This window comes from Seriola lalandi, unplaced genomic scaffold, assembly GCF_002814215.2.
Source record: "Seriola lalandi dorsalis isolate HSWRI2012SDOR001 ecotype SW California unplaced genomic scaffold, Sedor1 jcf7180002054583, whole genome shotgun sequence".
Taxonomy (NCBI): domain Eukaryota; kingdom Metazoa; phylum Chordata; class Actinopteri; order Carangiformes; family Carangidae; genus Seriola; species Seriola lalandi.
Genome location: NW_019525136.1, coordinates 1,107,847 through 1,122,157, shown reverse-complemented (window position 1 = coordinate 1,122,157; position 14,311 = coordinate 1,107,847). Strand labels below are relative to the sequence as shown.

General features: G+C 42.0%; 1 protein-coding gene across 2 annotated transcripts in view; it reads left to right on the top strand.

Annotated features, from left to right (window-relative positions):
* The window catches only part of ldlrad4b (low density lipoprotein receptor class A domain containing 4b), a 230,340-nt gene extending 220,977 nt beyond the window's left edge, over window positions 1–9,363 (top strand). For both annotated transcript variants that reach the window (XM_023418626.2, XM_023418627.2), the window contains one exon: window positions 1,850–9,363. In XM_023418626.2, the coding sequence (XP_023274394.1) occupies window positions 1,850–2,443 (594 nt within the window). In that variant the 3' untranslated portion in view covers window positions 2,444–9,363. The remainder of the gene's footprint in view (window positions 1–1,849) is intronic.
* The last annotated feature ends 4,948 nt before the right edge of the window (window positions 9,364–14,311 follow it).

The window sequence follows — 14,311 nt, the reverse complement described above, 5'->3', positions numbered from 1 at the left end:
GGGGGGGGGAGGGGGGGGGGATTTTGGTGCATCATTAATCAGCAACGCCTCCCCTGACACTGTCTAGACAGCCGTCTGAGAGCTGCCCTGCTCTGCTGCGCTCTGTTCCCTCTGTCAGCTCTGCACCTTTCTCTCCCCCTCCCTCTCTATTTGTCTGGCTCTATACGTTTTCTTTTTCCTCTCTCTCTCTCTCTCTCTCTCTCTCTCTCGGTCTCTCTCTCTCTCCTTCTCTGTTTCTTTTTGTCTTTATCTCTCGAGCTCTCCTTTACTCTCCTTCCTCTCTTTATCTCCATGGCTCTTTCTTCTCCTCACCTTTCTCTTCTCTGTCTTTCCCTCTCCTTATCTCAGTCGTCTGTCTTTTTAATCCTTTCAGTTCCACTCTTTCTCTTTCTGTCTCTCAATTTCAATTGCCTGATCCTCTGTCCCCCCCCCCAGGTTTTTTTCCAGTCTGATGGTCTCTCCATCCCGACTGCCTTGTCATTGGAGGTGACTATTGGAGCCACAGTCACTAATTGAAATGGATTCTCTCTGATAGTGACTCGCCACAGTAGAAATGTGTTGAAATGTGAGAAATTAAGAAATGGATGATGCAGTCACTGTCTGAAGAGCTAATTGAAGTGAAACCTGGTGTATCAACCAGTGTGTTGAATGTGTTAGCAGGCACTTTGGATCTTTTCTCCTTTTTACTGTAATTACATTGTAATGTCTGTTATGGAGCTATTGGTTTGTTTTTGCTACAGAGCTAGCGTTAGCATTAACAGCTGTTTACTGTTTGCCAAGAGCTTCAGCCTGCGTTGCGGTGCTACTTCTTCAGAGCAGCCTAGACGCTACAGAGACTCGGTGTTAGACAGTGACAAGAAGGGCTAACAGAGCCAGAGCTAACCAGTTATCATGCTAACTTCAGAGAAGAAAAGAAGTGATAGAAATAGAAGCAAAATTAGGGTTTGCTTTCCACCTCCAGAGATAGCTGAACTTACAGTGTTTCCTTTAGACTGGTAAGAAAAGATCGATATATAGATATATCTATAGTATATATAATAGGCGGGCCTTGCTCTGGGTCCAGACCCAGACTCCGTCCTATCCGGACCCAGAGCATATAAATTATTGAAAATTATAAAATTTTGAAGGAGCGTTTCTATTTTAACCTGCACAGCTAGTCCAGAGAGTGGGATACCCACAGAGTCAGAGAAATACGTGGGTGGATGGATTGTAAGAGGGAAAGAAAGACAAAAGGAGGTGTTGAAGCTGTTCAGTGTGTTGAGATTGTGTATTATGCAAATTATAAAAACGTACAGTTCACTGGAATAGAGTTCACAAAAAATTCAAGCCACATTTTGTATTACGTTTTTCTAAAATCAATCACTTTATTTTAATGCTCATGCTCATTCTTAAAAAGCTTAGTTATTATTATTAATTAAGTTTATATTGATAATATATTTAGATATAATAATTAATATCTATAATCATTATATATCATTTTTCTTTTTTTCTAACTTTTCTCAAAGCTTCGTCTTTTTTCTTATACACTTCTGGTGACTTTTATCTCTGTTATACTTTCATCTCTTCAGGACTCAAAAGATGAGTGAATACAAACTGTTCAAATGAAATGATGTGAGAGGGGAACATCAGTGTTTGGCTGCTCACAGCTGATAGTCATGTGTGAAGATGGGAGAGTGATACATTGATTTACTATATAGTATCTTAACAAACCAGAGCAGGATCAGTACAACTCAATAAAATTTTCTCTCATCCTCCTTTTTCCCTCCCTCTGTCCCTCTCTCCTCTTTTACCCTCACTCCTTTTTACCCTTCTTCCTTACCCTCTCTCCATCCTTCTCTGTCGTTCTCAGGTATTATACGCTCCCCAGGCCAGGGATCGCTTCACTGCACCCTCCTTCATGCAGCGTGACCGCTTCAGCCGCTTCCAGCCCACCTATCCCTACCTGCAGCACCAGATTGACCTGCCGCCCACCATATCGCTGTCGGATGGCGAGGAGCCCCCGCCATATCAGGGGCCCTGCACCCTGCAGCTCCGCGACCCCGAGCAGCAGATGGAGCTCAACCGCGAGTCGGTGAGGGCGCCACCCAACCGGACCATCTACGACAGTGACTTGATCGACATGGGAGGAGGTGGGAGTCTGGGAGGAGTGGGGGGAGGAGGTGGAGGCATGGGAGTAGGCGGTCCGAGGCCGCCTAGCAGTAACTCGGGCATCAGCGCGGCCAACTCCAGTAACCACGGGCGCATGGAGGGCCCCCCACCGGCGTACAGCGAGGTGATGGGCCACTACCCCGGCTCTGCGTTCTTTCTACACCAGCACAGCAATAACCAGAGGGTGGGGGGTTCGGGGGGGCCGGGGAGCAGGACGATCCAGCAGCAGAGCCAATCAGAAAGCACAATAGTACCTACCAAGGCCAAGGAAGGCCAGCCGGAGGACCTGGTGTGAAGAAAAGGCCAGCAAGGCAGGTGGGGGCCACCCACCCCAGACTGAAACTCTTCTCTTCATCCTAATCACCTGTAAGCAGTGGTCTTGCTCACTCTCTCTCTGTCTCTCTGATGTCCTCTTTCCAGACTCTCATGCACAAATAAATATCAACCTTAGCTACAAAAAACAAGGAAAGAGAGGAACCAAGAGTTGATTTCATTTCAGTTTCTTTCCCATGTTAGTAACTCAAACAGCTAGCGCTGCTGCGGCAGGATGTATGCACTGCGAGGAGACTTTTTTTCTCTCCATCATATGAGAAAGAAACATACTGCTAGCACAGATTGAAACCATTTGTTTTTTGTCCCCTCGGGTGATGGCTGCGGGAAACTGAGGATGATGTTTTATGTTTTGATTTTTTTTTTTTTTTTTTTTCTCCTTCTTTTTGGACCGGGATCTGTGCACAAAGCAAGAACTGAGCTGAGAATCAAGGACTTACAGAGAACACAATACAACAAGAGACTCACAAACCCAAATCTTAGTGCCAAGGTTCATGAGGAAGCAAAACAAAGGGGGGAAATGACTCATTCTGACATTGAAAACACAAAAAAGAAAAGTTGCACTATCTTTTTGCTGTAAAAGAGAAGAGGGAAACGATGCTATGTGATGATAATAGTGATGATGTTTTTATTTTGTTTTTTATTTCTTGTTTCGTTTGTTTGTTTGTTTTTTTTGGGGGGGGGGGTTTGTCCTTTTCATGAATGGACTGACTTTGGCTCCAAAGTTGTTAAAACAGTTGGGAGCAAAAAAAAAAAAAGGAAAAAAAAGAAAAAAAAAACCAACAACAAGTATTAAAAGCTTATGTCCTTCCTTCCTTTTTTGAAAACCACAAGAAATACTTGTACCCAGCCTACGACATCTCTGTCTGCATACACCACAGGCACAGTGAGACTTAGTAAGAGAATAACCTTGTACTGCTTCACGTCTGAGTACACTTCAGCCTAGTGGGGATGAAATCTGCCTTGTAACCAGCCATTGGGTGGACGAAACATTTCTTACTTCCTCTGGTAGTTTGTTACAAGATTTTGGAGATGGGTTTTCCCAAGCCAGAGTAAACTCTTAGAAAGATGAGAGCTGCTAGGCGAGACCCAACTTGCTCCGTACCAACAATTCTGGGAAATCTGGCCACAGCTGGTTGGATATCAAGTTAACCAAAAATAGCATAACTCAATAACAAAATCAAAAAACATATCTAAGTGTCCATCCAGCAGCCTGGTCACAGCAGATTCTTTTCTCAACCCTGTCCTCTTGAGCACTTGACACTTCCTCTTTCCTGTTTCGTGCATCGATAACCCTCCTCCCCTCCACCTCCTCTCACCGCTCATCTCGACATGCACAGTGCATTCTGCCAACAGCCACACTGAACTTGAACCCTGCCGCCATGACAACGAAAACACAAAACTACAACAACAACAACAACAGAAAAGAAGGCTCATCTCTCCGTCTTCGTGTCTCTAAAGCTAAAAAGAAAAAAAAACAAAAAAACAAACAAACAAAAAAAACCAAGACATCACAAAGTGAAGATTCCTGTCTGCATCCGCCAGCACAGCAATCAGGTTTTAAACGAAAATTGTCTGTGGTCAAAGTCCAAGGGCTATGGGAGGGTCCTTTTTGTAAAAGAAAAAAACCTTTTTGAAAATCTAGCCTTTTTCTCTGCTCATCGTTGCCTTCTCCTCTGCTCTTGCGCTTTCTCTGTCTCTCTATCTTGTTTGCGGTTAAGCCCCCCTCCCCACCCCCCCAACAAAAAAAAAAAACCTCCATCCCAGCTTTCTAACGGTGTCTCTGGTAAACACTGTTCATCGTCCCTCCTTTCATCTGTGTGCAGAAAAAGTGCGTGCAAATGATGCAGAGTCCGCCAAGCCCTTTAAAGTGGAGACTGGAGTGGAGACCTTGTTTGGCAGTGTGCTAGTGCTGTCCTCTCCTCCGTGTGTGTGTGTGTGTGTGTGAGTGCGTGTGTGCGTGTGTGCGTGTGTGTGTGTGTGTGTGTGTGTGTGTGTGTGTGTGTGCGTGCGTGCGTGCGTGCATGTGTTGGTCAGACCTTTCAACAACACAGAAAAGCACTTAATGTTCCTGCAGGAGCATTGTGTGTGTGTGTGTGTGTGTGTGTGTGTGTGCGCGCACAGCTGAGTGATTTATTAGTGAACTTTGTCTGAGTTTTAGAGATTCAAGGACGTTACTTATTTGCCACTGTCCATATTACCACATTATTAATTAAGCTTGCATTGGAATTCAGTGGCGTGTCTCTTTAAAAAAAAAAAAAAAGAGAGAGATGTATGATGGTCATTATCGTAGTGTAGAAGTGGCCTCAGTGTAAAAGCTCAGAGTGAGGGCACCCACAAGTTCCATTTAAAGGTGCACAAGGCTTGATGATAATCTGGACTGAGTCTCAATTTCATACTCCAGGTGTTGAGTCTGGTTTTCAGGATCTAGCGTGCAAACTCTTTTCTTATCGTCAACAAATCCCATGGAGAGACAAACCTACATGTCAGTATGTTGTGACTTCCCCATCCTGTCCTCAAGCCCATCGGTCCTCACTTACTGACTAACGCTGGTCTGTGGTGCTGGCAAAACGCCATCTTCAACAGACGGTTCCATCATAACCACTGAACTAGACTGTTGGACAACTGAGCAAACTCCATCTGAAGTGAAAGGAGATGGGAAGCTCCTCCAGTAAAAGGTGGAGTTTCTGGGGGCTTTTTTAAGACTCACCAACACTGAGTTTCATTATTTAAAAAGACCCAGGGATTTCATGAAACAACTGAACAAATGTTTCTCAAGAGTGTATGTCGGGGCATCATTGTCAGCGGAGGTTTAATACACAGCTCCCAGCCTGTGGGCCGACAAATCATCTCCAAAACACAACAATTTTGGTGAAAAGATGTAATTATATAAATTGTTTTTAAGAAAAACAAACAAAATGATCTTTAAAAAGATTACAAATGTTTAAAAACTCCTTTTCATTTTTGGTTTTCCTTTTCTTGTATAAAGGCCTGTCACTGTGATGAGCTAATGATGGTAGCTTTCATGTTGTCGCCGGCCGGACCACTTTTACATTATATACATATATTTGCTATCTCAGTCTGATTGAGCTGAAAAAAAAAAAAAAAAAAAGATTACATCCACGGCAAAAACTGTAGACTCAAAATGGATAGCTGGTTAGAAACGGGAAGAATGAAAAGGAAAGAGAGTCAGAGACAGATGGTGAATCGACATGTGATCTCTCCGCTTCTGAACGTGTTATTTGGCCTCCATATTGTAAACGGGCTTTGGAGGTTTTGAAGTGGGCCATGAGTTGGAGAAGGTTGGCAACCACTGATCTTGTAAGACTTTGAGTTCAAGTCAAAGTAAACTGTAGTGTCTGTTCGTCCTAATGAACGAGTTTCCCAGTGAAAAGCTCACTGGAGCTCTATGGCTCAGAGGGATGAGATACACACACAGTACTTGTTGATAGGATCAACACACTGTTGGTTTGTCTCTTTTAATGGGATTTACTCACAATTAGGAAAACACAGAGTATCACCAGACTTGCTCTTTAATTGGTAGCGTCATTCCAAAGTCACAGGTCGATCCGTCAGCACACGAGAAAGTGAGAGAGTGCATTGATCTGTTGTATACGACCTGAAGAGACAGTGTACTACGTGTGGAGTTGGAACACGGCGACTGTTTACACTCGGATGAAATGACTTGTGATTCGTAGGGAGGTATTTGAAGGTATGTAACGCTGAATTCCAGTTGAAACCTCAAACTGGGAAACCTGGAAATGTTCCTGTCAGTAGTGATGAAAGAACTAGCACCCCCGCCCCCGCCCCCACCCCACTTCTCGTGCACTTAGAGCACACATCTGATCTGACGCTCTGCAGACGTCATGACGATAGGAGAAAAAAATATTCCTGGTCAGTTTGAATGAAAGCCCTCTGATTCTGTTACCATCAGTGTGTGTTTGAATGTATGCATGTGTGTTTTCTGGTTAGTGTGTCTATCTGGCTCTACAGTTGTGCGTGTATGTGTGTGTGTTACTACATCACTGCTGCTATTGCTGTTGCTGCTACTGCTACTATTGTTGCTACTGCTGCTTCTCATGTCCCCCCCCCCCCCCCCCCCCCCCGGTCCCCCCCTGTCCCCTTCTGTCCGTCCTGTCCCCTCAACTCATCCATAACTATAAGGAGAGAAATCTGACCCTCTGCAGTCAAAAGCACAAGTATTGAGACAAAAGCTGGTCTTTACTCAAAGACCCAAACTGAAACATTTTCATTTTCTTACACAGAGAAGTCTGGGTGAAGAGATTGTCCCAACACTTTGGCCTTTGAGCTGTACGGACCTGCTTCAAACCCTTTTTCTTCCTTCTTTCTGTTGTTTTCTCAGCTTGTTCTGTCTGCGCAGTCATAGCTTGTAAATGGAGGCTATAAAGATGAATTTTATGTTTTATACAAGGAGGTTTGCATGTTACTATTATGTGAGTAAATAAGGTGCCTAATGTTCATGTTTGAGCAGACCACACCTCGGTCAAACTGCTGCTTGGAATCCTTACATGTGCTTTGTCTGCGGGTCGACCTCCTGTCTGGCGGAGTGGAACAGAAATGTTTGGTCAGGATTGCCAAAAAATGATCATGTTACAGTGCTGCCGTGATTTCGGGAGCCTGGAGTGGTTGTCCAACATTTCCTCTTTAGGTCTTGAGCTTTGATTACAGACTGAATCTGATCCTGCATATTTTAATTCAAGGTCTAACAAGAAAACTATAAATTTAGTGACCACGGCGCTCGCAGTGTTTCTGTTTCCATGTCAACAAAACGACCTGCAGCGTATAACCAACATTTTTAGCTCTGCGTGACGGCAGTGTTTACAAGCTCGCTTCCATTGTGCCAGACAGGATCGGTTTCTCCTGGCAAAGCCACTTGCAGCCGTTTCAACCAGTAATTTGTCCCACATGTGTGGAGCAGACATAGGAACCCACTTGCACTCAAAAAGCTCCCACCTTCGTTGTGCCTCACTTCCAACGGTGCTTTTTTCAGTAGTCTGTCTTTCTTTATGTTTGTTTGTAAGGTGCTGTATATAACTTGAATATATTATGCACATATCCTACCCAATGGGTAGAAACCACAAAAAATGTTGTGAATAATGTAATATAATGTATAGACAATATAAGAATTTTAAGAAGGCAGCATCAAATTTGTAAATGCCTACAGTTAAAAAAACGTACTTTGTCTTTTTTATGAGAAAACATGGTTTGCAAATTATGCTTAGAATATGGTTGCAACACAAATACAAACGTATAATATTTTGCTATAAATAAGCGTGTTATGATAAGGATGAGATAACCTCTGGATTAAGGAAGTTGTTGAGAAAAGATATTATTGACTTTTTTTTTTTTTAATTTTATTTGATTCCTCTTCTAAGAACAAGCCTTCACCGTGCTTGCCATCATTTGGGTACCGGCTGGTGGTTTGATTTTTCACCACCACCACCATCAACTAACAAATGTATAGTTCTATTACACAGATCTTTTAAGAAAACATATATCACAAACAGATCAGATGGTGTTTATGCCACAGTTTCAGCTGGGTCGTGGTTTGTAAATTGTTGAACAAAAAGCAGAAGCTCTCTAGTTTGGGAGACGTGACACATGACCACTGCACACGAGAGCCATCAGCACTTCCCGAAACGGAAGAGTTTGTGTCTGTATTCATCGATCTTTAACAATATTTGAGTTCATTTCAGCTGTGGTTTTGTATATCTGTCAAAGTATAAAACTGTTGAGCACACTCAAAACTGCTATAGATCTGGCTGGATGTTAGGCTTTGCTTATAGCGTTTCTGCTCCGTTACAGGAGGATCATCAACTGTTGCTCACATAACTGCTGAACAGAAAGGAATTGTGGGTATTCCCATTTTTTTTTTTTTTGGTCAAGATTGGAAAGTTGCACCAGCGTGAAATGTGTGAAAAATGCCATTACAACTGTCATTTAACTTTTTTTTTTTCTCTTTATTTTTCTTTTTTTCTACATTACGATGTTATATTTGGCACAATATATTGAAACAGAAGTCATGTTTAATCTGCAGTCATTTATTTACAGTATATGTACTGAAAATAACTCCACTGTACAATAACCGCAGAGCATGTTCATTCTTATCTATAGACAATGTACATAGCAACGCGCCATTTTCTCTTCAAAGCACCAAATAAGAGGCAGTTGTGTAGTTTTAATTTGGAAAAAGTCTCTATTGTACTTTTGGTTAGAGCTCGGCTCTCCTCTTCTTAATAGACCTGTTTTTTGTTTCCTGCACTAGCTTGAAGAACTAGCTTGGGCTCAGACTGACTTTTTTTTGATTTCTGCCCCCGCAGTGTGCTCCCTCTTTCCACTTGTAAGAAGTCTGTACTCAAATGCCGACAACAAGTAGCTGTTTATATTGTTCCAGATTTTAATAATAATGATGACAATAATAACAATGATAGCGTCTCAACAGTTTGGTATTCTCTCTGTCTTGACAGTTACCATAGGACTGCTTCCATCATGGGTTTTGTAACATCGGTTTGCTTTATTTACAAAAATGAATTCTTGTCGTTCCCCCCTCCCCCTCTGTGCTGAAATATATATGTGTATATATATATGTATGTATGTATATATATATGTATATATATATATATATATATACACATATACACATACACATATATATACATATGTTGTGTATTTTTGCCTCTTTTTATTTAAGCAATTGTGATGTAATAGGTTTTAGGCCTAAGGTCTGTTATTGCAATACTTTTACAGAAAAGAAGAAAAAAAAATCAAAAAATGTTGCTCTAAGTGCTGTTGTAGTCAAAGATTTTATGCTTGTACTTATGCTGTAGTCAAACTGCAGCGTAATGAATAAAACTTTAAAAGTGATTACTCTGGTGCACTCCCTGTATTTTTTTCTTTTAGTGCTGTATATATATATATATATAAAATTTTTGTAAATTGATTCGTGGAGCCACGCAGCTCTTCAGTTGTCCTCTGATGCAGCCAAATAACACGAGCAGGATTGAGGGCAGATCAGCTTTGTTGCCTGATCTTCTCGTGTTGTTTGATGACACAGGTTGAGGTCTGATACGCCTACATTGTCTGAGCGGGTTAACTGGCTGCTGTGATCTTTTGAAGGCAAAGCAATTTTATTTCTGTAGCATGTTTCAGTGAGTACAGTTGAGTTTAACTGGACTCAAAAAAGCACATAGGCAAAAGGTGTTCTGGCATGTGTTGTAGCTGTATCAGTGTGTTGTGTTCTAAAAAACACTATTGGTTGTGTTTAGGATTTGACTTGCGGGAAAATAGTCATTTTGAATTGTATGCACTGCGTACAAAGGCGTAGTGTAACATACGGTGGCCCTGAGAGCTCAACGCACCGCAACTTAAGAAAACACATGCAAACAGACAAAACACAAACAAGTTCTGGAAACATCTTCATCAGTTTGAAATGAGGCGTGCTGCAGATACTCACTCACAAAACAACGGAAGTGTTTCCAGGAAACGCTACAGAGTGATGAACCACTTTGGGCATTTAACAACAAGTGTGTCCCAGCCGGGTTCATCACTTTTTTTATTTCTAAGTTATTTTTGAGTGTGAGTGAGTGAGTGTGTGAGTGTGTGAGTGTGTGAGTGAGTGAGTGTGTGAGTGAGTGTGTGTGTGAGTGTGTGTGAGTGTGTGTGAGTGAGTGAGTGAGTGAGTGTGAGTGAGTGAGTGAGTGAGTGAGTGAGTGAGTGAGTGAGTGTGTGAGTGTGTGAGTGAGTGAGTGAGTGAGTGAGTGTGTGTGAGTGTGTGAGAGAGAGTGAGAGAGAGAATATGCAGCAAAGGGCCACATGTTGGGCGGTGAGGACTACGCCCTAATGGTATGCGCTCCACCAGGTGAGTCACCAGGGCGACTCCTCACTACTTTTTTTTGTATCTGCTGGAAACACTTGCTTTGTGTTGTCAAATTGATGAAGTTGTTGTTCTGAATGTGTTTGTGTTTTGTCTATTTGCGTGTGTTTTCTACAGTCGCAGTGCTATGAGCTCTCAGGGCCACCGTAGAAACAGGTACAAATGAAACCTTCCAAGCGACATTGACAAACCCTGTATCCATCTCACACACACACACACACACATACACACACACACAGGCTTTATTTTTTTAGATAAAGCCTAATGCTAATATCAGCATGAAAACAAGCTCACAAAGACCATGTTAGCATGCAAGCAGGTGTAATGTTTACCATGGTTACCATCTGAGTTTAACATGCTAACATCTGCTAGTCTGGACTAAACATAAATTACAACTGAGGCTGATGGGAGTGGTGTATCATGGTGTTAGAGCATTAAATCAAAGTATTGGATAAATTGAATTTTGACCTAATGATGGTGCTAAAGGAAAATTCAAAAGATCACCAAAGAAATTAAAATGTATTACAATTGATGACTTAATGGGATTGATGATTTATTCGAGTGAATGTAGCAATACCACCGTGTAGAAATACTCTGTTTCATGCAAAATATACTTTAAGTATAACTGTGGTGACATCTTCAGAGGTTACCTTCTTCTCCACAGCTGCTGGAGACATTATACCAACTGTTTTCAAGTATGAGATGTTATTTACAGACATGCTCCCATTTCGGACCTTAAACATCTGGATGCTGCTCATCACACAGCTCCCTTATTTTATCACCAACGACCCATACGGCACCCATCACTGTGTCTTGTACTAGAAGGTGGGCTCACCCTCTCTCTCTCTCTCTCTCTCTCTCTCTCTCTCTCTCTCTCTCTCTCTCTCTCTCTCTCTCTCTCTCTCTCTCAGGTGAGATCGACACAAAATTATAAAGGACTACTCGAGAAATTACCTGTTTATTTATCATCACTCCTGTGTCCAAGAGGTTCTGCTTTTAATACAGGTTCTCAGGACTGGCCGACCTTACATGTTCCAGTACTGAATACTAATCTTGGCAGGGCAGCCTTCAGATATCACGCCCCAATTGTGTGGAATAATTTAGAGAACAGACTGAAACTTGACACACTGATACCAATGGGCCAATTGAAAAATTTGGTTAGAAGTCTTTCTGACCTGGGGTGTAATTACTTTACTTAATCTCTTTCCTAACTTGCAGTTATGAGCTTCATCTTATTGTCTACCTGGTTGTGTATCTTAATGCATATTTAAATTCATTTAAATCTCTGATTGTTGTTCATATAAACACATGTTCACTTGTTTGTATGAACACACATCTGATTGTATGTTTAAATTGCTGAAAATGTGTATTTCTGCTATTAATATTTCTTTTTGTTATTTATTATATTTTTCTGTACTCAGGTCTGACTTGTAAATAGGATCTTGATCTCAATGGAACTTCCCGATTAAGTAAAATATATATAAAAAAAATGATTTTTATGTAAAATGTGTAAAGTGCGGCTTTAGTCTTTTATCAAATCAAACTGTGCCATTTAAAGAGCTGACTGGCAGCTGTGAGGATCAGAGAGATGGAAACTGGTGACTTCTGCTGCAGTGTTCATCCGGCAGCTGTGTCACTGTCCTGGCCAACGCTGCTGGAAAAGTTGACCACATATATATATATAAAAAAAAAGATAGAGAGTCGAAATGACTTCAATACCTCCCTTTTTTTCATGTTGGAGGAGGAAGTAGAGTCTCTGGTGAGCTTCAGATGAGCTTTTAACCCCCATCATCTGCCCAAGATCTGCTGAATCTTTCCCTTTGTCAGGGCAGCACAGTAAAGGTCAGGTCTGGGTTACATTAAAAATCTCCCTCTTCATCCGTCAGTGTTTTTTTGTGCAGGAGAAAATGACTCACTCTGCCCCACAAAGTAATGACATGCATATCTTCATCTGTATATTTCAGCAGTTTATTTATAGACAGACCCCCATCTGGTTACTTGTCATACCATTCACAGGAGTGAAACAAAGCTAATGTTAAAAGCACTTAGCCTCGCTTACAAGTGCAGAGGGAGTGTGGGCCCCCACCTCCTGTCCTTTCTGTGAACCTCCTGCTGTTAAATGCTGCAAGAAGCAGAACCGTCCCGATACTGTTCACATTCCCCTCTGACTCACTTTGCTCAGACTACACACACATTCATCTGGAGAGGTGGCAGACTGGAGAGGCCATGCAGAGGAAATCATGCATACATCAACTGCAGTTTGTTCAGAGATGAGACATGATGCAGCTTGAGAGTCTGACAGTCTGAACCTCTGCCAGGCTTTTTGAACCAGACAGGAAACAGGAGAAGAGGAGGAGGAGGAGGAAACAGCTTTCTAGATTTTCACTTCCATATTTCATCAGGAAGCAGCGCGCTTACACATTCACTCCTGTTTAGAAACAGGTTTGATGGAAATACTCGCTTTGTGAGCTTTAACCAAGGTGGTGCTTTTCTGGAGACACCTAATTCTCTGAGATAGTAAAGTCCCTTTTGTTCTACATGGAACAAACAATATGTGCTAAAGATGTTTGATACCAATTAATCACAGGAGGATCAGTATCTGAGAGAACAGCTGTATAAAGTCTCGGAAAATAACCCTGATGATGTCATCAGGTTAATCTCAATTCGGTTTTGGATTAAAGACCCTTCCAATGAAAATCATCTTAACATCCATATGATGTTTTTATATAATACATACACACACCATGACTGAGTGTTTCCAACTTGAACTATAGTGAACCAATGACGGTTTCATACGTCACAAACCTCAGGAACCAATCCTGTCAATTTGTAGGGATGGGGGGAGGGGCTAAATAAACCTGAAACCTTGTCAGCACAGAGAGAGGGAGAGTTAGCATTAGCACAACCACTATACGTCTGCTAGTCTCTGGTTCTGGTCTCAACAGACTCCTCATCTGAGTCTGGGTCTGACTGAGGCTCAAACATGAGGCTGAGTCTCTCTGATGTTTCCTCCTCTCACCATCTTGATACTCTCTCTTTCACCTGCACAAGGCCTGATCTAGATTTCCCAATAAGGAAGTAAGAGTAGCTGTGCTTCAGGGGCGCCTCAGTGGCTCACCTGGTGGAGCGCGTACCACAGAGGCTTAGTCCTAATCACAGCGCCCTTGGGTTTTGAGTCCGAGTTCTTCTGCTGCATGTCGTCCCCTCTCTCTCTTCCTGACTTTCCTGTCTCTCTCCCACTGTCCTATCAGAATAAAGGCAAAAATGCCCAAAAATGTATAAACAGTGTAAAAACCAGGTTAAACTAAATATTAATCATAACAGAGTTTTTATTTTACAGTATTTAAAACATGTCTGGAGAGACAAGCATGTGTACAAACTGGAGACAACACCCACGTGAACAATGTGGGTGTTGTAGCAAGTAGATCTCAGAGAGGACTTTACACGCAAACACAGTTCTCTCGTCTCTCTGTAAATTCATGTTATAACTGACACCTTACATGCCACCTACATTTTATTCCAGAAGCTATCGCAGCAAGCAGACACAACCAAACGTACTGTAGCCTGTGAAAGATGATACTCAGCTCCATCGTGGAAAGTGGGTCTTCACTTGCATTAATGTTGAAAAACTAGGATATCTTGACCTCTGCTGCTAACTAATGGAAGTGCAATTCTAAATTGCTGTAGTGTCAGTCTAAACTAAACTTAAAAAGGACAACCAGGCAAAGATCAAGGAGGACATACACACTCTCAACTACAACTTTCTAATGCACACACAGTCGGTCAGCTTTTGCAAGAAAAGATGTAAGGCGGAGAAAATCTAAATCACTTCAGACAGTTTAGACAGTTTTTCTTCTTCCTGACCTGCGCTTCACCTCGGGCTTCCCAGAGACATCTTGACACTTGAGTCATGTTCAGCCGCTCACACCTGAGGAACAC